The sequence below is a fragment of the Hemitrygon akajei genome, chromosome 3 (assembly GCF_048418815.1).
Source record: "Hemitrygon akajei chromosome 3, sHemAka1.3, whole genome shotgun sequence".
Taxonomy (NCBI): Eukaryota; Metazoa; Chordata; class Chondrichthyes; order Myliobatiformes; family Dasyatidae; genus Hemitrygon; species Hemitrygon akajei.
This window is the reverse complement of record NC_133126.1, coordinates 54,962,574-54,987,423: the sequence shown is the minus strand read 5'-3', so window position 1 is coordinate 54,987,423 and position 24,850 is coordinate 54,962,574. Positions and strand designations below refer to the sequence as shown.

At 38.5% G+C, this 24,850-nt stretch overlaps 1 protein-coding gene across 2 annotated transcripts in view; it reads right to left on the bottom strand.

The window, feature by feature from the left end:
• The window catches only part of kiaa0586 (KIAA0586 ortholog), a 514,968-nt gene that overhangs the window by 98,790 nt on the left and 391,328 nt on the right, over positions 1-24,850 (bottom strand). For both annotated transcript variants that reach the window (XM_073039936.1, XM_073039935.1), the window contains exons 21-24: positions 15,090-15,280; positions 13,027-13,139; positions 9,389-9,573; positions 6,149-6,311 (exon numbers count right to left, since the gene is read on the bottom strand). In XM_073039936.1, the coding sequence (XP_072896037.1) occupies positions 6,149-6,311; positions 9,389-9,573; positions 13,027-13,139; positions 15,090-15,280 (652 nt within the window). The remainder of the gene's footprint in view (positions 1-6,148; positions 6,312-9,388; positions 9,574-13,026; positions 13,140-15,089; positions 15,281-24,850) is intronic.

The window sequence follows — 24,850 nt, the reverse complement described above, 5'->3', positions numbered from 1 at the left end:
TCAACAACACTCCCCAGGCCCCTGTAGGCCCTGCCCTGGTTTAACTTCTCAAAATGGACCACCTTGCACATGTCTGAGTTAAATTTCACTGCCATTCCCTTGCCCACATTCCCAGTGGATTAATATCCAATTTTATTGAAGACATCCTTCTTCAGTGCCCACTATACCATCAATTTTGGTGATGTCTGCAAACTTACTAATCATGACACCTACATTCTCATCCAAATCAATCTCATGATAAACAACAATGGAACCGAGCCTGATAATGTACCACTGGTTACTGACCTTCAACATGAAAAGTAACACTCCACTACCACCCTCCATCTCTTCCCATCAAGCCAATTTCACATCCAATTGGCAAGCTCAAGCAACTCAATCAAATTTGAAAAACATGATTTCCCATGCACAAAACCATGCTGTTTATCCTCATTCAGCTCCTGTCTCTCCAAATGCAAATAACCCTGGTTTCTCAGAATCCTCTCCAATAACCTTTCCACCACTCACATAAGGTTCATCAGCCTGTAGTTCTTGGTTTATATTCACTGCCCTTTTTAAATAAAAGCTCAATATTAGCCCCACTCCAGTCTTCTCGTACCTCATCCAGGGCTAACAAGGTTACAAATATCTCTGCCAGGGCTCCAGCAATTTCCTCCCTTACTTCCCATAACATCTGTGATATACCTGGGCATGTCCCAGGGATTTAACCATCTTCTTGCATTTCAGGACATCCAAGATTTCCTCCTAAATAATGTTCTCATGCTCTGAGATACCATGGATCCTTAACCCGAACTCATAAGTTTCCATGTCCTTGTCCATGGTAGATGCACGCAAGAAGTATCCTACAGACATACTAGTCAGAAACAATTGGCAATTCCCCAATCTCCCACATTTCACAGGGGAGCATGCCATTCTACAGATTTCCACAGTGAGGCATTGCTATCAGTTCTGCACTAAAGAACACAAAACCAAGCCCACGCATTTTTGCTGAAACAGATACCATTGATCTGCCTGTAATTGCACCCACATCTTTTTTCAGTTTTTCTTCTATCAGAATGACTATGAATCACAATTGTTCCTTCATTAGCTTTGCAGCTTTTCAACATCTCTTTCAGAGTATTAAACAGAAGGTGATTTCCAAGTCATCAGGAACCTGTTTAAGTAACAGAATAAAGAATTGGCCTACTTTTTAAAATCACGATACTTAAATTATTTATTTACTTCTCCAGCCACTGAATAGAGGGATTATATATGTCATTGTTCTCATTCCTCTGTCTCTTTCTCTGTGCGAGAACTACACATAATTTCCCCCCTTTTCTCTTTGAAGCACCTTCAATCAACTTGGCGTTTCCATGACAGGTTAGCTGAACTCATAAGCTTCTGGAAGAGAAGCATGAAGGAAAACTATTGGTGTCAATCTACTCTAGTCTATTTGATAGAGTAGCTAGTTACCATAGCAACACAGTCTTCTGGGAATAGTCTCCACAATAGCTGAAGAACAAAATTTTGCAAAATTACATTCAAAAAATAGAAAAGCTGTCTTCAGTTAAAAACAGTTCTACTGCTCAAGAATTCATAAAATGTAACTGTCATTCAGTTAGAGTCTATACAAGCAATTTTCTCTAGAGAAGCCGCACTGTCTAATCCCCGTGTCCTGTCCTTCTGCCATAGTTGTTAATGTTCCTCCTTATTTAAGTCTTTTTAAAATAATTTTTGGAATCCCCCTCTCAACTATAGTTCCTGCTTGAGAATTCTGTATTCTAAGCACCTTCTGTAATTGTTCTCTAGTTTCTACTCTTATTTATTTTATGATTAACCTAACATTGAACTCTCCTTTTTATCATGACGGAACATGTGGAAAGCATATATCACTGATGCTATTTATCATCCCATCTCTCGTGAATAAATCCTAACATCTTAAAGTCTTATGAATAATATACATCTGAAATTGTACAGACTTTTTCCATTGAAATGTAAGAAACAGAAGCACAAATAGTTAATTCACCCTCAAGCCTGGTCATCTCAACACCACTTTCCCACTCTCCCCAGACTACTTGACTTGTTGCTTAAATATTGATCAAACTCCATCTTGAATATATTCGACGTCTCTGTCTCCACAGCACTCTAGAACATAAACATGAGAAAGTATGCAGATGCTGGAAATACAAAGTAACACACGCAAGATGCCTGTGGAACTGAGCAGATCAGACAGCATCTGTGGAAATGAATAGTTAAGACAGCTTTTGGGTCGAGACCCTTCTTCAAGACTGAGAAGGAAGGGGAAAGATGGCAGAATAAAAAGATGTGGGGAGGAGAAAGAAGCTAGCTAGAAGGTGATAGGCAAAGCTAGGTGGGTGGGGAAAGGTCTAAGGCTAGAGAGGAATGAATCTGATAGGAAAAGAGATAACAGGAGAAATGGAAGGAGGAGGGGAACCAGAAGAAAGTAATAGGCAGGTGAGGAGAAGAGAAAGGTCAGAGTGGGGAATAGTGTGGGGGGTAATTTGTTCATCAGAAGGTGATATTCAGACCAGCAGGTTGGAGGGTAACCAGACGGAATATAAGGTGTTGCTCCTCCATCCTGAGGGTGGCCTCATCTTGGCACAAGAGGAGACCGTGGATTGACACATCAGAATGGGAATCGGAATTAAAATGTAAGGCCACCAGAAAGTCCCACTTGTGGCGGATGGTGCAGAGGTGCTTGCTGCAGCGGTCCCCCAGTTACGATGGGTCTCACTAATATAGAGGAGACTGCATCACAAGCACCAGACACAATAGATATCCCCAACAGATTTGCAGGCGTAGTGTTGCCTCACCTGGAAGGACTGGGTACCCTCGAACCTGATGGCATGAATATCAATTTTTCCAGTGAACAAACTCTCCCCTCCCCCCCCCCCCATTCCCCACTCTCACCTTTTACCTCCTCATCTGCCTGTTACTTTCCCCTGGGTCCCCCCTCATCCCTTTCTCCTGTTGTCCACGCTCCTCTCCTATTACAAACAAAATAAAATCTGCAGGTGCCGGAAATTCAAATAACACACACAAAATGCTGGAAGATCTCAGCAGGCCAGGCAGCATCTATGGAAAAGAGTACAGTCGACGTTTCAGAATGAAAACCTTTGGCAGTCTTGCCGAAAGGTCTCAGCCCAAAACATCAATATACTCTTTTCCACAAATGCTGCCTAGTCTGTTGAGTTCCTCCAGCATTTTGTATGTGTTACTCCTCTCCTATCAGAACTTTCCTAGCCACCTGTCTTCACCTGTCCACTGCCAGCTAGCATCTTTCCCCTCCCCCACCTTTTTATTCAGGCATCTTCCCCTTTCCTTCTCAATCCTGAAGAAGGGTCTCAACCGAAAACTTTGACTGTTCCCTAATCTGCTGAGTTCCTCCAGTGTTCCGTGTGTGTTTTTCTAGAGCATAGACTTCCAAATAATTATAATTCTCTGAAAGAAGAAATTTCACCGCATCCAAACCAAAAAAAAAAGAGTGATCTTCATTCTGAAAATATAACATAGAAAAGTGTTGCAGGTAATTTGACACACCATGTCTATGCTGACCATGATGCCCATCTAAACTAATGCCATATGCGCATAACCATCCATACCTAAAGGGTGAGCTGCATAAAGGCACTAAGAAATTTCAGGATCTTCTCTTGATCCAAATTCCAGACTGGGTAATAAATCCATTCCTGAACACTTGTAATGAGATATTAACAGGAAGGATGAAGACCTGATCTCACTACAAAATCGTATCAAGAGTTTTGGTTGCAGAAAGAAATGCTGTCCTGCACTATGGAAAAAGGTCAAGATGTTCTTTATTGCCTTTCCAACATCACACTTAGTGGATCATGGTTTCAGTGCAGTCGCCCAACTTTTTTCAAAGAAATGAAACAAACTGCAAATTACCAAACACGGCAATCTGAGACTCGTTCTCAGTGACATTCAGCCTGATGTGAAGAAGCTGATATCACTGCACCAAGCCCATCCATCTCTTTGAAAGATGAAAAAGCAATGAAGTAGTGAATACTTGGATTAGTAATGTGCACTCTAACATTGCTAATGAAAATTACTTTCACTCAAATTAAATAAAGAAATAATTTTATTTGAAGCTTTAAATAGATTTGAATAACTTTTGCAATTATTTTTCACTGCCTTGAAATTGCAGTTCCTATTTTCTTTCACTATGTATTATAAATCAAAATTCTTTATAGTTTTTATGTAATGACTGGAAAGGGAGAGGGGGGAGATGCAGATGTGGTCTGTGAGCCAAGGGGGCAGTAACCCAAAAGGTTTGGGAACCACTAGTTTAGTGGATTGCTAATGACAACATTTCAAATCCACTACAGCTCTCAGCTGGATAATTAATAAGCAAGAAGTAGAGTGGCTGGTAAGCTTCCAAGAGACAGAGGAAATAAAATTATTTAAGATTACATTTGCTAGAAATAGTCCTCCATTTAATAATTTGAATTATAAGGAGGTAAACTGGATCAAATATAGACAGGAGCATTGAACTTGATGGAATACTTACATTGATAGAACTCATGTTGTCTTGACTTGAATAAATGTTGAGAAATATAATCAGATTATGAGTCGAAGCTCATTTTCCAGCTAAGTGCATTGTCAGTTAGACTTAATATCTTTCAACAAACTAATGACTTAACTTCTCAGCATCAATGAATAGGCTGCAAATATGGCAGAAGATATGGGGAAATAATAGATTATTGAAGCTATCTGTGCTCTTTTGTTGTAGGTTCCGGTGGATTCTCATAGGTGTTCCACTGGGAAATCAGGAGAATCCCAAGTGAATTTGAGAGCCTGTACATTCTTTCCTCTTAAAAAACAAACTTCCTATTACAGCACTGCTTATTAAAGGTTCAACTTCAAGTTCAATTGTCATTCAACCATACACACATAGACAGTTAAACAAAGCAGCATTCCTCTGGGGCTAAGATGCAAAACACAGTAGATACAGTCATACACAGAACATAGCACATACTGTATAGTTATGATAGCACATAAAAATAATATTAATAGAGTCACAAATCCCTGAGTTGCAAGATCTGAAGATAGTGCCTGGGATATTTTCCTGGGCCACGTTTCTGCAAGAACAAGCACATAGCAGTTCCTCATCTCACACTGGGTCATTTGCAGATTAAGGCAGATCAGCTTGTCTTGCGCTTGGGCAACCACAGATGAAAGCAATCCAACTTGTTTCCCAGGGAACGAATGCTGGAAAAGATCCCCAATGGGAGAGCTGGCCTGCAGGGGCCAGCCTAGAGAGACCAGCCCCCAACTCAGCACTGATTCCAGCATGTGCGCTGTGCCTCTGTTCTCTCCTACACTGCCACTAGCACCTCTTCCCCTGAATGACTATAACAGGTGATGTCATAGCATGAAGGCCTGGTCTACACAACAACCTAGGCCATGCAGCTCCCCACTCACCAATGAACCAATTAACTGGACTTGCGGTATCTTATATTATCAATGTCTAACAAAGTCTTGTGATAACAAGAAATATGCTTAAGACACATATTTGCACCATTTGTTGGATCCGGAGAGGCCGCTGCGACATAGCGCTCCACTATTCTACAGAACCAAAACTTATTTTTGTCACATGGGAAATTATACTTACATATTGATGGGGAATGGAAGATTATAAGGTTGAAGCACAACTCCAATATGAATCTGATGTGAGTCCCAGCAGTAATATTTCCCACGCTCAAATTAATTATCATTATACTGTAAACACAACAACCTTGAACATAGCATTAATCTGTTTGGTAATAAGATATCAAATAAATCCATCTGAAACTATCAACTTCATGTGTTTGTCAGTCTGACCTGGATAAAACACTGACCCAGACCAATAGCACCTCTCCCAAATTAAAGACATCATTAGAATATAGACCTGACCAACCTAAACTAAACATACACTCAGTCAGATCTCGTTAAACGTGGATCAAGTAGACATGAATAGACAAAAATTAGACTGATAATAAGAAAGAATTATTATGCAATAATTATTACAATAATTGTTGAAATATAATATAATGTGCTTGAGAATTTTAAATATCCAAATAAAAAACTCAAGAATATGACACAAAGCAGATTCCACAATATCCTGCACCTAATGGAAAACATGTAGCATACTCACTCAGTGCTGATTTCATCAAAGGCTCCAATTCTGGCTCTGACCCTGATTCATTCTCAACAGAATCTTGGGGTGTGACGTCTGGGGTTTGAATACGGGTTTCATCTCCAGTTGGAGGTGATGGGGTTTGTCTGGGGGTTGGATCTGGTGTTGGGATCAGCATTGTCTGTAAGAATGGTAAAGTTCAAATGAACCAGACACACAGATCAACATTTGGTGATGATTATAACTTCTTTAAGTGTTTGGATTTGAGTTCAGAGATAAGTTGAATTTACAATGGTAATGTTTAGGGAAACTATTTTTAAGATATTGACAACTCATTCTGAGTAATTGTAACAGGACTTCTGAAATTTAATTCTTTGATAAGTTTATCAACCTTCTTTCTTGGAGCTCAACAATATGACTATGTGGAAGCACAGTAGCAAAGAAAAGACTTAAGATTTGCCAGTAAATCTATCATAAATCCAGTAAATTAGATCTGTTGAGAAAATATTGGGCCAATAGGTCTGAAGTGCTTGTATGGACCACCTTAAGGATAGGATTTATTGAGTTACCACTGGATATGGCACTTTGTTCTAATGAAGGATTTCTAATGGCAGAGGCAAGATTTCCAGCTAAGAATTTTGAATTTGAGACACTTTTCATTTCAGTAGGGAAGCTAAATGTTTTTCCCCCTTTATTTTATTTTTATTTTATTTCAATACTTTTTTGATCATAAAGAATTTAACATCCTTTCAATTAACACTGTTATTTAATTTTTTAGATTATTTCAATCACTTTGAATAATTTTATTTTACAAATGATTAAGTAAATAAAAGGCTCATGGATTTAGCAATACTCTGTCCCCAACTGTGCCCCCTCAGTATTTCTAAGCCAGGTCCTAGGCACTATAGTACTCGCTGATATCCAGTCCAGTCTGGGACAGCAACACCTGAATGAGATGAAATAACCTTGCACATACCAAAGAAGAGGATTGTGTGACATAGAATAACACCAGAGGACCTTGTTATCCATTGACAAACAAGCAGAGGTCTTCTGAAATATTTTGTTATGCTTTATCTATCATTTAAAATCATTTCACAAAGAACAAAGAGCTTATGCAAAAAAAAAGAAAAATAAATACATTCTTGATCTATAAAGGAAACAAAAAGTTACACCAGATTTATAAATTGGATCATGTCAAATTTGTTGCCTTGAATGTTAAGCATTCAAACACAATACCCATAGTTTAATCAAAAATAAGCTGAACACAAAATATGAACATTATATTTCTACTACTCTGTATTTTGAAGTATGCACTTTAAAACCTATATTTTTCCATCCCTCGTGGCCAAGATACCAATTGATAAAGGAAAAGACTAAAATATTTCAGGTTTATTATGGCTAATTATCTGCCTTCTATCATCAACTTGCTATTCTAGGAAAGGAAATGTGCCTGGAGTAATTAGAAATAAACAGATCTTGCTTGCAGTTAGTTAGAAAAACATTTGCCTGCACTTTACTTGAAGTAAAAAGTCTGGTAAAAGTCTAGTTCTCTCTCTTTTTATACACCATAGACTTACATTATTTGAAAAAATATCAGAATAGTAGTGAAAAATACTTTTAAATAATTATTCCATTGATATATAAAGTGAGTCCTACTAAATATTTGCCTGAGTCTAAATTTTAATTGAGTCCAAAATTTCTGTAATACATTCTATCCAATTGTCTGTGCAATTTTAACGTGTCACCAGAAAACAATATGAATATATTCTGAATTAACTAAATATTATGTTATCTTGTGTGTAGTTTCGAATGATAAGTTCACAATTCCACTCTACCATGTGTTTTATCAAAGCTAGATTGTCAGAGAAGTGCCATATGAAGGCCAATTAGCTTCCTTATAGGAAGATTCTACAGAAAGATTACTTAACATAATACAATCCTGAGACTAGTTCCACTAATCACATATAAGGTGCATACAAAAATAATCCCTACCAAATCTCAAAATCTGATGACTGGGAAGATGCAGAAGAAGATACACTGTGATTTATAAGAACAGTCCTTCAACCCCAAGTATCAAAATGCAGCACAATCTGATGACTGTTAACATAAACTCTTGGTGGGAGATTTAATTCAATTCACCAAAATATATTACTGATGTGAACACATGTAGAAGGGCTAAAAGAGTGCCCCAAAGAACAGCAGTATTTTCTTCCAATAATATGGTTAAGTTGAATTCTACAAATGACCCATGTCAATCTTAGTGCACATGGGGAGTGTGCTGAGATTGGAATGACAGCAGATGCTAAGTGTGGAAATAGCTGCTGTGACTGTAATACAAAAATAAAGAGGTCACTATTTAAAAAAATAAGTGGTCACTCATTTAAGACAGAGATCAGATGATATATTTTTCTTTCTCAGGGTCAGGAGTCTTTGAATACTTTTAATACTTTTAATACCCAATACTTTTAATACTTTGAATACTTTTAAGGCAGAGATAAATAGATCTTTGATCAGGAAGGTTCTGAAAGATTATTGGGGGCAGTTGAAAATGCAGGTTTGAAGTTAAAATTGAATCAGCTATGATCTTATTGAATGGCAGAATTGGCTCAAGGGGCCATCTGTCATAATACTTCCTAATTATTTATGTTTGTAGGTATACTTAAACTCTTTTTCTCCCCGAGACCATTATAGAAAGATTCAGAAACACAACATAGAGTAGAATTTTTATCCTGAGGAATTTTTCTAAGAATGGTTAATGCATTCTTCTTTAAAGGATTCTAGGCAAATTAATCTAGATAACTTGAAACGTCTTTCTAGTAGAATAAGCATTAGAAAATGCTCAGTTGTGTATTTTCATTGATATATAAAATATAACATGAATACCAAGCCCTGCATTGATTTTAATGTGAATTATGTCCACTTTTTTTATATCAATCTAGCCAGATAGCTTGGGGGAGTAGATAATTATTTTGAAACACCAGCATAATTTTAGGCATGATTTTGTAATAAATATGCAACCGCTGATGCTGCAGCTTAGTCCCAGCAATCATAAGTGTAAATGTACATGCATCACATACTGCAATGCAAGCTAGGAAACTAAATGATAAGCAGACATGATCATATCACTCCCCAGTTTCACACTAAGCTGCTTATGTTTGATCAGGTTTCAGGCCCAATATCAGATTGTATTCTTATACACTGTATTGAGATAAATGTCTTCAGGCTCTCAATGTTTTGTGCAACAATAGAACTTCTTACCGGCGAAGGTGTCCTTTGTTGAGTAAGTTCCTGTATTGGTATTTTTCTTTCACTCTGGTGCTGTCCCAGTATTATAGCAATAGTTTCAGCAAGTGCTTCATCTACAATCTGTCGAACCATTTGAGAGTCTACAGGAACACCTGCATCAACAAACAGCTGCAAGCCTCCTCCGCCAGCAGCATTTACTATTGTGGAAGCAAATAGTAACACTCATCATCTTAACTCTGGAAATTTTTCTCAGAACAGAATACTTGTACAGAACACTACAGAAGATTATATTTTCTGCTTTTAAAGACACTATATGACAATCCTACTGCTGGGATTAAAATCAATGGATATTTATCAAATAGTCTTACCCTAGAAAGGGGCACGAGACAGGGTTGTGCATGGTCACCGCTACTCTTCACGTTATATCTGGAACCATTAGCTCAATACATCAGACAAAATGAAGATATCAGGGGAATTACTATTAAAGGGACAGAGCATAAATTGGCTTGTTATGCGGATGACATTTTGATCTATCTAGGGCAACCAACATACTCTTTACCTATAATGATGCAATCCTTTGAACAATATGGTCAATTATCAGGATACAAGATCAACATAGATAAAACCCAATTACTTTCATATTACTATAGCCCACCAAGAGAAATTGAAAGTAGATATCCCTGGGCATGGCACACAGAGTCTTTCAAATATTTGGGCATCATTATGCCAAAAGATTTGGCAAAATTATCAGAATGTAATTATCAGCCTTTATATAAAAAAATTAAGGAAGATGTGGCAAGATAGAACCTGATTCTTTTTTTCAGTCTCAGTTCAAGGATTGAGTCTATTAAAATGAATATACTGCCCAGACTGTTATATCTCTTTCAGACCCTACCAATAGAGATTAATCAAAATCAATTCAATGAATGGAACAAGATGTTATCAAGGTATATTTGGCAAGGTAAAAGGCCTAGAGTTCATCTCAAAACTTTGCAATTAGCAAAGGAAAAGGGGGGATGGGGCCTACCTTCTCTTAGAGATTATTATTTTGCAGCACAGATGAGAGCTGTGATATGTTGGTGCAACCCATCATATGACGCTCAATGGAAAAACATTGAGGAGCGGGTACTTCCCATCCCCATACAAGCAATTTTGGCTGATAACAACCTGCAAATGTACATAAATACTATTGATAACCCATGGGTGAAATTGACTCTTACAATATGGAAAACTACTATAAGAGAATATAATCTAGAGGGAGATATTGCAATTCTTAAATGGTGTGCATTTGACTCGGATTTTACACCAAATAAATTGGATGCTAGATTTAAGGACTGGACAGCTAAAGTAATAACAGTTCTTTGCAACATAATGAAAGAAGGAACACTGTTCAGTTTTGAAATGCTTAAAGAGAAACACTTATTAGAAAAACAAGATTTTTATCGGTATTTACAGATGCGACAATATGTTAATAAGACGCTTAAAAATGTAACCAAGGCAAGTACATGCTTGATAGAGCTCTTTAGAAAAGCATATAATCCAGATAATGGTAGTAGAATCATTTCAAGCATGTATAAGGGGTTGTCAAATCTTAAAACACATTCGACTTCATACATTAAAACAAAATGGGAGAAGGAAGGAGGGATAATTATATCTGAGGAAGAATGGACAACAATATGGAGGTATCAATGGAAGTGTACCAGTTCACAGAAATGGAGGGAGTTTGGATGGAAAAACTTGATAAGATATTTTATTACACCCTCTCAGAAATCCCATTATGATAGTAACCTCCCTGTTTGCTGGAGAAATTGTGGAAATCAAAATGTAAATCATTATCATATTTTTTGGGACTGCCCTGTTATCAAAAACTATTGGAGGGGGATACACAATGCCCTACAAGACATCTTTAAATGTGAAATACACTTAGAGAGTAAGACCATATAGTTTGGATATATACCTCACACATGGTTGAAAAGAGATAAATATTTAATGAATATATTGTTGGTGGCTGGTAAAAAGACTTTTACTAGGAAATGGTTATCACAGGACAGCCCAACTTTAAATACATGGATGGAAATTACAATGGACATTTACAAAATGGAGAAGATAACAGCATCTGTTAATCATAAGCTGGAACAATTTGATTCATACTGGGAAAAATGGTTTAACTACATAATGTCTCATAGGCCTGATTTTATTCTCACAAATCAATGAATCTGTTGTTAAAAAAAGATCACTCCCTACTTGTACATTGTTTTTTCCTTTTGCTTGTTTTTTCTCTCCATTCTTTTCTATAAGTGTATACCTCAGATAAATACTTTGTGGAGATTCGTGATATATATGATTATATGATATATATGTACAATGTCTGAAATACATCTTATGGAAATGTTTGTTTAATGATGAACTTCAATAAAAAAAATAAATTACAAAAAAAATGAATCAGAATCAGGTTTATTATCACCAGCATGTGATGTGAAATTTGTTAACTTAACAGCAACAGTTCAATGAAATACATAATCTAGCAGAGAGAAAAATGAAATAATAAATAAAATAAAATAAAATAAAACATAATACATAAACAAGTAAATCAATTATGTATATTGAATAGATTTTTTTTAAATGTGCAGAAACAGAAATACTGTTATTAAAAAAAGTGAGGTAGTGTCCAAAGCTTCAATGTCCATTTAGGAATCGGATGGCAGAGGGGAAAGAAGCTGTTCCTGAATCACTGAGTGTGTGCCTGCAGATTTCTGTACCTCCTACCTGATGGTAACAGAGAGAAAAGGGCATGCCCTGGGTGCAGGAGGTCCTTACTAATGGATGCTGCCTTTCTGAGACACTGCTCTCTAAAGACATCCTGGATACTTTGTAGGTTAGTGCCTAAGATAGAGCTGACTAGATTTACAACTTTCGGCAAATTCTTTCGGTCCTGTGCAGCAGCCCCTCCATACCAGACAGTAATGTAGCCTGTCAGAATGCTCTCCACAGTAGAGGTTTTTGAGTGTATTTGTTGACATGCCAAATCTGCTCAGAAAAGCTTTTATGGCCATTAGACACCAGGCAGACAAAATTACATATTAATTACTTAGCTCCATGAGAAATGAAAAATGCCTAGTTTACACATAACAATTCCTTTTTCATGAAAGTGCTTTTTTTGTTAATGGTGGGGGTTTAAACATTTGGGGAAGGAAAACAAAATATTGGCTCTCATAAAACAGGAGAAGCGTCGTGAGGATATGTCACATTTATCAAGGGAAGATTTTTTTTTCAGAAATATTGATCCAAAAAGCTACCAATAAGTCCAAAATCATGTTCAGAGTATTTGGACTAATTGATAACACTTTAACAATGGACGCTGTCAGGATATGTACCAGCATATGACTAATTGTGCTGCAGGAAATGGGAATTTGAACTTGTGACTTCAGAGATACACTACTAAAGTCCATCACCCAGACAAGGAAAGCCATTTATTGTATGGAAACAGCAAAGCAAACATGGAGAAAAATAAAGGGAGGGAGAATAAGAGATAAATTACAAAATCCTAATATGAGCACCGTAATCGATAATGGAATGAAGAAAGCAATCGTTAAGTATTAGTAAATATGATTTCACACAGTACTTTAAACTGATGGTAAGGTGAGACTTACCAATATCTGAGTCTGACAGCATACTCTCCTCACTTTCAGACGGAATAACTTGTAACTTAGGTTGTATAGGATACATCTTACTCATAAGCCGTGACATGACTTCTTGTTCAACTCTATTGGAATAAAAATTTCAGCATTTGATGACATGGAAATGTATATTGTGTAGGCAGGTATTAAAATGTGCAAAGAGGGAGTTATGAAGTTATATAGCACAGAAATAGGCCTTTTGGTTCAATAGGCCTTTGCAAACACTGCCCACCTGAATCAGTCCTATTCACCTGCATTTGGCCATATTCTAATGCTTTTCTATTGATAAGCCCATCCAAATGTTTTTTAAACATTGTAATTAGTCTCACCTCTACAATTTATTCTGGAAGCTTGTTCCATATATTCACTGTGATGAATCAGCCCCTTTCCTCTCTCACCTTAAATCTATTATCTCTAGCTTTAGATTCGCTTCTCCAAGGTAAAACAAAATGAATGTTTCACTACCTATACCCCTCATGATTTTTTAAAACCTTTATAAGATTATTCCTCCATCTGCTTTCCTCCAGGAACAACAGTCTCAGCATATCCAGTCTCTCATTATAATTCTGACCCTCCACTTCTAGCAACATCCTAGTGAAACTTCTCTGCACTCACTTTACTTCAATCACATCCTTTCTTTATTATGGCAACCAGAACCATGTGCAATATTCCAGGTGTGGCCTCACCAATGTTTTGTACAGTTACGACGTAACGTCCCAGTGTCCCAGCATGTATCAGTGTTATTCATTTTAAGCTGCATAGACATTGACAGCCATCGCCATTCACTGCTGCTCCCCTGCAGTCTGTGGGCAGGTGATCAGATGCCAGGAAAGGAGTCAGATATACAAACAGAGGAGGAGCTCATGTGTGGACCGAATGCCTTGGAAATGGGCCCACATATTAGTATTGGACTATTATTGTCACGTGTACCAAAAATCAGTGAAAAGCTTGTCTTGCATACTGTTCATACAGATCAAACCATTACAGAGTGCATTAAGCTAGGGTAAGGTAAAACAATAACAATGCAGAATAAAATGTAGAAGCTGCTGAAAAAGTGCAGTGCAGATAAATGATAAAGTGCAAATCATAATGAGGTAGACTCTGAAAAGTCCACGTTATAGTACAAGAGTTCATGAGTCTCAGAGCAGCGGGGCAGAACCTGTTCTTGAGACTGATGGTACATACTTTCAGGCTTTTGTATCTTCTGTCTGATGGGAGAGAGGAAAAAGAGAAAGTGGGTGGGGTCTTTGATTATGCTTACTGCTTTTCTGAAGCAACGTGCATATGAGGTATGGAGACAGAGCATTGTCAGGACTGGGGACAGGTATGGAAAATGGAACCAGTGGCTAGAGTGTGGTTGGAACTGGGAGCTGTGGGCTGAGGCATGTCCAAGATTGTGATACAATTGTGTAGCTGGGAGCCATGAATCACAAGTTGAATTGCGACTCTGTCCAGAGGGAAGTATGCAGAAGGACTATGGGCAAGAATGCAGTCATAGTGTGGCCAGGAAGGGAATCAAGTGTACAGCTGGAGCATCACGGAGTACCCAGCCAGCTATGCAGCAGGGAAGCAGGCTTGGCTAGGATTGGAAGCTCTGGGCCACAGGTTGGCCACAACCAAAATGGGTTGGGAATGTTTTCAAAGATGTAGTTGGGAACAAAGGACAATAGCACAGATCATGGTTTGGAATGTGGGTGGATTTAAGCTGAAGGAAGGAGGCAAAGGGACCTCTCCCTGTAGGAGGGCAGGAGAAGATCAGAGAGTAGAGGAAGGTATGGAGCAAGCTTTGATTCAGGAATGGGGAGGGTGGTGGGAGGGAAGCAGTTGACATATATTGGACTGGGCAATGGAAATGTGTGAGTGAGTCAGTGAATATATTTGGATATTACAACGTGCACCAATAAGGGTTAGCAAGCAATGTGTTAATATAAAATGGAACTTGAATTTAAGATTCTTTTCTATACAGCATCCCCTAATTTAGTTCAGATTATCAATATATACAATTCACATTTCATTATCTTAAACATATTAACTACCTCTCGATCAACTGATCTTCTAAGGACATGTTGCGTTCTATTACTCCAACAATGTCAGCAATTGGCTGAAGGGCAGGAACAGCGGGAGGAAACGATGGACCCTTGGTAAAAGCAGAGATGGACTCGGCGAAGCCTTTTAACTCTATCTCTGGTTCGGGTGATCCTTGATACTCAGTATCAATCTCAGATTCCTAAATACATAAAAACAAGTAGGATTAAATAGAAGTCGTAAAATAAACTCAGTTCTTTTACTTAATTATAATTAGAACAAAGGCAGCATCAATGGAGAGAGGTACAAAGTTAACATTTCACATTACTGGCCCTTCAAAAGAATAGTGAGGAAAAAAATGTGCTTAAAGTTACAGCGGGGGTGGGGAGAGGAGACCAAGAATATTCAGGTGATATGATTACTTTTAGTGTCATCTAAGACAGGGAGATTTACGTTTGAGGGTCGTAAATACAGGGAGATGAATGTGAGTAGTAGAAAGGAGAAAAGGCCAAATTATGAGATGCAGAACAGAGCATTTGATGGAAATCTGAAAATATAAGAAAATGCAGGAAATATTCAGCGCCTATAGAGAAAAAAATTAGGTAAATGTTACAGGCAGATCATCTCACACCAGAACTGATCAAATCAGACACAAAAGGTCTAGATAGGGTGGATGTGCAGAGAATGACTTCAGTAAAACAACAGGATCATAAGACATAGAAGCAGAATTAGGCCATTCCGCCCATCGAGTCTGCTCTGCCATTCCATTATGGCTGATTTATTATCCCTCCAAACCCATTTTCCTGTCCTCACCCCGTAACCTTTGATGCCCTAATCAAAAACCTATGATTTAAATATACAGTCGGTCCTCCGTATCCACGGGTTCCACACCCGTGGAATCAACCAACCGCATATTGGGATCGGAAAAAAAATACCCAGAAGTTCTCTCTCCAGCATTCATTGTTTGAGCATTGTTCACCTCATGTCTCGTTTGGTTGCTACCTGTGTTGTGTGCACCCTTTGTTTCTGTGAAAAAATGGCTCCTAAAAAGCATTTAAGTGGTCAAAGCAATTCCTCAAAGGCTAAGAGGGAGCAGTACTGTAATCTAGAGATGATTAAAAGTATTACTCATTGTTCGAGCATTGTTTGCTTCGCGTCTCATTCGTTCGCTATTTGTGTTGTGAGCGACAGGAGTTTAAGGCTAGTAAAGGATGGCTGGCTAGCTATGTAAAGCGCTACAGCCTCAAGAACTTAAAGATCATGGGAGAATCAGCATCAGCTGATGCCAAGGCAGCATCAGTGTTCCCAGAAGAGCTATGATGGTTGCTTCTGTACTGAACATGTACAGACTTTTTTGTCATTATTCCCTAAACAATACAGTATAACAACTACTTACACGGCATTTACATTCTATTAGGTATTATAAGTAATCTACAGATGATTTAAAGTATACGGGAGGATGTGCGTAGGTTATATGCAAATACTACGCCATTTTACATACGGTACTTCAGTATCCGCAGGGGTCCTGGTACCAAACCCCCGCGGAGATGGAGGGCCGACTGTATCCAATGACCTGGCCTCCACAGCTGTCTATGGCAATGAATTCCACAGATTCACCATCCTCTGGCTGAAGAACTTCCTTCTCATCTCTGTTCTAAATGGACGTCCCTCTATTCTGAGGCTGTGCACTCTGGTCCTAGACACCCCTACTATAGGAAATATCTTCTCCATGTCCATCTATCCAGGCCTTTCAATATTGAATAGGTTTCAGTGAGATCCCTCCCTCATTCTTCTAAAACTCCTGCGAGTAAAGGCCCTGAGCTGTCAAATGCTCCTCATACGTTAACCCTTTCATTCCTGGAATCAATCTCGTGAACCTCCTCTGTACTCTATCCAATGCCAGCACATCTATTTTTAGATAAGGGACTCAAAACTGCTTACAATAACTAAATGTAGTTCCAACCAATGTCTTATAAAGCCTTAGCACTACATCCTTGCTTTTATATTACAGTCCTTTTGAAATTAATGCTGGCATTGCAAATGCCTTCCTTACCACTGACTTGACCTGCAAGTTAATCTTTAGGGAATTCTACACAAGGACTCCTGTCTATTTGCATTTCTGATTTTTGAATTTTAGAATTGTTTAGAGCTGTTTAGAAAATAGTCTACGTGTCTATTCCTTCTACCAATAGTGGGAGAAACTATGACCAGAGGACACAGCCTCAGAATACAAGGAAGTCCCTTTAGAACAGAGAGGAAGAGAAATTTCTTTTGACAGAAATTGGTGAATCTGTGGAATTCATTGCCATGAATGACTGTGAAGGTCAAGTCATTGGGCATATTTAAGGAGAAGGTTGATAGGTACTTAATTAGTAAGGTTGTCAAAGGTTATGGGGTGAAAAGAAGAGAATAGGGATTCGAGGGAAAATAAACCACCAGTGTAGCTAACTCAATGGGCCAAACGGCCTAATTCTGCTCCTATGTCTAAATAAGAAAGGCTAGTTATATAAAATTATGAATTTAATACTGAGATCCAAGGGCTGAAAAACTGAGATGGAAGAGGAAATATAGTTCCTCAAGCTTAGCTGCACAGCATAGGAGACCAAAACCAGAGGAATCAGAATGGGTTTGGGATGGAGAATGGAAAATGAGAAACAGCAGGAGGATCGGGGTCATCCTTGGCTCTGCCAAGTGGTCTAGTTGTTTCGGTACTCAGTTTTGCCATGAAAATGATTAATTAGTGACATTTTCCCAAATTAAATCTTTGCTATCAACTGTGGAATATGGAATTCAGGGCATATTCTAATTTTCTGACAATGTTATTTTTCATGGTTAATTCTTCTAATATCCTTTACTGCTCATCAACCACAAATTCCCTTCCACTCGATTTAACAGCACCCCCAACTAGTTCTTTCCATTTTGATGCTCTCAGCTTATTCCCCTCTTCCATGGCCAACAATAAAATTCCCCTTGTGACATCATGGCATAAGAATATGCTAACAGCCATTTCACCATTTCTAGCATACTGTTACCATATATGTTACCATATTCAAAATAAATTTATTATCAAAGTATGCATATGTTACCATATACTACCTTGAGATTCATTGTGTGCAGGAGTTTACATGAAAAAATACAATAGAATCTTATGAAAAACTATACACAAGCAAAGACTAACAAATACCAGTGTACAAAAGAAGACAAATTGCATAAAGAAAAATAATACTAAGAACGAGTTGATACTGAGTCTGCAGCCTGTAGAATAGTCAGACTAGTGGTGAATGATGTTATCCACTCCAGTGCAGGCAGCTAATGGTTGTAGGGTAATACCTGGTAGTGTGGAATCTAAGGCTTCTGTATTTCCTGCCCAATGACAATAGATGAAGAAGGCATGGCCTGAATGGTTAGAGTCTTTGATGATGGATGCTGCTTTCTTGTGGCAGCACTCCAGATAAAGATACTCTGATGGGTAGGGCTCTATGCTGCACTTTCTTCAGCAGCTTCTGTTCCAAACAGAAAAGGGGAAAATCAAGCACATCTTCCCCTCCTTCCATTTGTATTTGTAAAAAGTAACCCATTTTACAAACATCATTAACATCATTACAAACATTTTTAACATTGGGCAAACTAAAAATTTCGAAAGTCTAAATGATTATAAGAAGCACTTTACAAGATGGTGATACCCCTTTAAATGTAAAACTCTTTCTCTTGTCTACTGACTTCTTCAAGTGTGAATATGACAACAGCATATATCAAATCACATGACCAAAAAGATGAGGCAAAGATGTCAAGTCAAGTCACTTTTATTGGCATTTCGACCATAACTGCTGGTACAGTACATACGGTAGTAAAAATGAGACTTTTTTCAGGACCATGGTGTTACATGACACAGTACAAAAACTAGACTGAACTACATAAAAAACAACACAGAAAAAAAAACTACACTAGACTACAGACCTACCCAGGACTGCATAACGTGCACAAAACAGTGCAGGCATTACAATAAATAATGAACAAGACAATAGGGCAGTAAGGTGACAGTCCAGGCTCTGGGTATTGAGGAGTCTGATAGCTTGGGGGAAGAAACTGTTATATATTCTGGTCGTGAGAGCCCAAATGCTTCAGTGCCTTTTCCCAGATGGCAGGAGGGAGAAGAGATTGTATGAGGGGTGCATGGGGTCCTTCATAATGCTGTTTCCTTTGTGGATGCAGCGTGTAGTGTAAATGTCCGTAATGGCGGGAAGAGAGACCCCGATGATCTTCTCAGCTGACCTCACTATTCGCTACAGGGTCTTGCGATCTGAAATGGTGCAATTTCCGAACCAGGCAGTGATGCAGCTGCTCAGGATGCTCTCAATACAACCCCTGTAGAATGTGATGAGGATGGGGGGTGGGAGATGGACTTTCCTCAGCCTTCGCAAAAAGTAGAGACGCTGCTGGGCTTTCTATGCTATGCAGCTGGTGTTGAGGGACCAGGTGAGATTCTCCGTCAGGTGAACACCAAGAAATTTGGTGCTCTTAATGACCTCTACCAAGGAGCCATCAATGTTCAATGGGGAGTGGTCGCTGCGTGCCCTCCTGAAGTCAACAACCATCTCTTTTGTTTTGTTCACATTCAAAGACAGGTTGTTGGCTCTGCACCAGTCTGTTAGCCGCTGCACCTCCTCTCTGTAAGCTGACTCATGGTTCTTGCTGATGAGACCCACCACGGTCGTGTCATCGGCGAACTTGATGATATGGTTCGAGCTGTGTGTTGCAGCACAGTCATGGGTCAGCAGAGTAAACAGCAGTGGACTGAGCACATAACCCTGGGGAGCCCCCCGTGCTCAGTGTGATGGTGTTGGAGATGCTGCCTCTGATCCGGACTGACTGAGGTCTCCCAGTCATGTGGCAGCAAGGAAAAGCACAAATAAGAGTTTTCTGTGTGCTCCAACATGCTTTGCTGAACACATTACTGCTTAATTGTAGGGCACTTTTATGGGACAGAATCAGAGGATGGAATCATTCAGAGATAGTTTTGGTGCATCTAAAGTGTTCTGGTTAGGAGGAGAGAAAGGGAAAGTAACTGTACAAAAAGCACTGTTTGGCAAAAGACCAGAAGAACACTATATCAAGATGAAACTGAAGCAAAGATTTTATAGTAGCGGCTGAGTTACTACATGTCTGTATGAGCTTGACAAGCTGAGTTCAAGCTGCGTGAATAATGGCTTCAATCACCGATTTCGCCTCATGATCACATTGAGTGAGCTCTACCTACAGAAACAATATATTCATTTTATGACCTTAGTTAATTTCAATTCTGTACAGTGCTAAACCCTTTTGTTCATAAACAGCTTTGGTCCACAAATAAACCTCAGATGTTAACATTTAGAGTTTGCTCAAAGTTAAACTCCTACTTTTTAAATTTATTTGTAACAGAGACTTCTGCTTCAAGGAGAACTGCCAATGCACATTGCACTCAAAAACACCAACAGTCCATGCGAAACCCAGAGATCAACTTTCCTGGCAAGGGTTGTGGATTTTCATGAGGTCTGCACAATTTTTATGCTGTGGCCTCTTGCCAAGACAGATTTCCAGACAAACATTTTTGTGCCAAGCACACTGCATTTGAAGTTACAAAGCAAAATGAAAGGGCAATCTGTTGTACTTGGTGCTGGAAACCTGAGTGGTTTTAGCTGGCGCAGGCTTCAGTACAGCATTTTGTTTTTTCTGGTCAGATCCATGTCGTACTATTTGGAATCAGCATAATACTTTATTGGCCTGGCAATGGAAAAAAGGCATTGTGCCAAAGGCATTGCGCCAAAGGCATGAGCTACAGATTAATAAATGTTTTTAAGAGGAAAATGTAATCTACAGTGTAGTCTTATTAAAGTTTATGAAGTACACTGCAGTGCTATGGAAAATAAATTTACATATGCTTCTCAAACACATTAAAATGCTTTTGATTTTGTTTTGGGCAAGGAATACCTGCTTTAATATTTGAAACTCATTATGATCATTTTACTGAAAACTATAAATTGGAATTACAGGAATTAAAAAGAAAATTAAAGGAACACTAGGAGAATGCATCAATTATGTAGCAAGAATAAACCACACTTAGAACAATAAACCTGAACATAACTTATGTTCATTCAATCACATCTGTTACATCCATATGAACAGAGAGGATGTGACATGTTGAACCAATTAAAATATGTACCCATTGGGAGCAAGAATAATATTTCTCACCATATGTGTAACTTAAACAAAACCTGGTCCAATTATGACTTTGCTGCTCTGACTATTCAACAAAATTCTGAGGACTGCAAAGTGCTGCTTCATGCTAAGGTTCAAGAGGTTCAACCCAGTCACAGCACCGAAAGTGAGGTGCTGATTTTCAAATATGATTTCCACGCAATTAAGTCTCTGATTTTTTTTTGTTAGATTAAGAGAGTTGCAGCTCATCAACATACTTCATTAGTAAAAACAACTTTGAAACATCCTCAGGTGATGAAAAGCACAATATAGATAGATGTAAGACTTTCTGTTCATGCTGGGATTTGGGCAGAGGACAGAAGTACCAACCCAGCTTTTAACATCTTGTTCAAGATTAGTTCACACAAGGACTTAAAACCTGTCAGCTATCTGCATTGTCTGATGGAGAAGTGTGTAAAGTGGAAATTGGGACGTAAGTGGGTTACTTCCAACCTTACACGGATGCTTGTTGAAACAGGTGTTAGCCTCTATGAACATCCATACCAGGATCAGATATCTATTCTAGACTTCAGCGACAGTTGAGTAGAACACGACATCAATGGTACACAAATTTCCAAGGCTTTAAGCAATCCAGCCAATGGCCCATGAAGAGATCACTGGAGGTCTCCTACAAAAAAAGTCTCTGGTTATGTTTTCATTTCCAGCACTACTCATTGCTTTGTAAAGATACTGCTGCTGCTTCATATCCATGTTCCACTCCTGTTGGCCTTCCCTCAGTTGCCTGGGTGGAACCGCATCGCTAGTGTTATGTTTCTCGTCTGAGAATCACTCACTCTTTTTGCATGCATTCTTCAGAATGTCTCCCATTCTGGATGGATACACAAATTTATCTGTTTCCTTCTTTCTCTCTTTACACATATCATAATTTTTGCTGTCATACAGATCCATTATTCACCTCTCACCTATTTACAGTGGATTCCAGTTCATTTTGGCCCAATTAAGCAGCTACCCCAATTAGCTGAGGCTTCCTGAAAATTGTTTAAAAGATTTAAAAAAGACAAACTGCCATTTAACAGAGTAACAAATTATGTATTTAGAGGAAGTACAGAACAAATTAGAAGACTATCAATACGACTCCAGTACTATAAAACTGCTATGCTCTTTTGATTGGAGTGCCGCTGCCACGTTCCTTTGATTGATAGTAAATGAACAAAATCAGCGCTGACACCTAGTGCAGATAGTGGACTGATTTCAAACAGTCCAGTTGATGATTGCATCTTCCAAAGCTTCATTGTAATTGTAGTATTCAAGATGATTGTTAATACCTTCAATTTCTTCATAGTTCTTAACTTGTTGAAGTAGTGAAATCATTTCATTTTCACTCCCTGCTGTTTCTGGCATCTACAAGTCTGAATGGTTGAAACCACAATGAGCAAGAGTTCTGAATTGTCTTACTGTTCCCTATCAGTGACAAAAATTACGGCTTTTTGAACACAAACACACACAACTGACGCTATTTAAAAACTGTTCACTCTCAGTACAGTATAGTGTCTAACAGTCACATGCGACTGACACTAATTAGAAAATGTTTGGCAACAGTCTACTGCCCCAATTAGGCAGCATAGTGTCCCAAATATGCGGCTGTCTCGATTAACCGATGGCACAATTAACCAGAATCCTCTGTATATCTTATCTGCTTTGAACTAATTATTTTGCTGACCTAATGTAATTACTGGTACAATATTGATTTATGTTATTGCTGAAAGCTTCAAGATTCAGTGCAGCTCAAAACAAAACTGTAGTTAGCTACTTCAGTTTAACTTTGGTTTATTTGATAACTTTGACCCTGGGTCCACATCAATCAACATCTCTCACAGTGTAGGTCAGATCACATGATGCAAAGGTCTGTTGCTGGTATCATTTCAACATCTGTCTTGTATATCCCTGCAATTCGACTAGTTATGTCATTGTCGTGAGCAAATATGTAGCATTTTAAATTTCAATTCACAGAATCATGGAATGATTACTGTACAGAAGGATGCCACTGATCCAATTGAATCATCATTGTCTCTAAATAAGAGCAGTCCATCAGGTTCTATTGCCTTGCCTGCACCCTATGATCCTGCAATTCTTTCCATTCATGTATTTATCCAAATTCCTTCAGTATGTTGCCATCAACTCTGCCAATTGCCTCTGGCATTGCATTCGTGCTGCTGTTTAAAAAAATGTTTCATGTCATTTTTTATTCTTTTGTCAATTACCTTCATTCTTTGTCCTCTAGTTCTTGACCCATTGCCAATAAGACCAGTTTCTATTTATCTTCTTTATCTATATCCTTCATGATTTTAATTACATCTATCAGATCCCCTTGCAACTTCTTCTACTCCAGACAGAACAGTCCCAGTTCCACCAATATGTTTACATAGCTAAAATACCACCTCTCTGGAATGATTTTGGAAAATTTTGTCACATCCTCTCTAAACCATTTATAACCTTGCTCAAGTCTGGTGCCAGAACTGATCACAATACTCAAGTTATGATTGAACTAGTCTTAACTGACATAATCACCATATCCAATTGCATTGAAACAGTTAACTCTGAAGCAGTGTGCAAAACAGCCACTGATATATATTGCTATATATAAGCACCCTTCTTGAACACTGTATTAATTTTTGTGTTACTTTTATTTTGGGGTAAAACAAAGTCTATGCTTCACGCTATTAGTTCAAAGCTCAAAGTAAATTTATTATCAAAGTACATATATATCACCAATACAATCCTGAGATATATTTTCTAGTGGGATACGCAGTAGATCCAAGAAAAACAATAGAATCATTGGAAGATTGCATTAACAGAACAGACAAATGGTCACTGCGCAAAAGCCATCAAACCATGCAAATACAGAAGAAAATAATAATAGTAATAATAAATATGAAATAAATATGGAGAGCATAAGATGAAGAGTCCTTGAAAGTGAGTTCATAGGTTGAGGGAACAGTTCAGTGTTAGGGTGAGTGAAGTTGGGTGAAGCTAACCCCTCTGGTTCAGGAGCCTGATGCTTGAGAGGCAATAACTGTTCCCATACATGGTGATGTGGGTCCTGAGTACCCTCTTCCTGATGGTAGCAGTGAGAAAAGAGCATGGCCTGGATGGTGGGGGCCCATAATGATGAATGCTACTTGTCTGTGAAAGTGCTCCATGTAGATGTGCTCAGTATTGGGGAGGGATTTACCAATGATGGACTGGGTCCTATCCACTACTTTTTGTATATCTTCCATTCACGGGCATTGATGTTTCCATACCAGGCTGTGATGCAAACAGTCAAAATATTCTCCACCACACATCTATAGATGTTTTCCAAGTTTTAGATGTCATGTTGAATCTTCCCAAACTTTTAAGGAAGTATTAGTACTGCTGTCCTTTTTTGGTAACAGCATTTATGTACTGTACCCAGGAGAGATCCTCTGAAATAATAACACTGAGGCGTTTAGTTGTTGCTGACCCACTCTATCTCTGATCCCCCAAAGGAGGACTGGCTCATGGACCTCTGGTTTCCTCCTTAAGTCAATAATCAGCT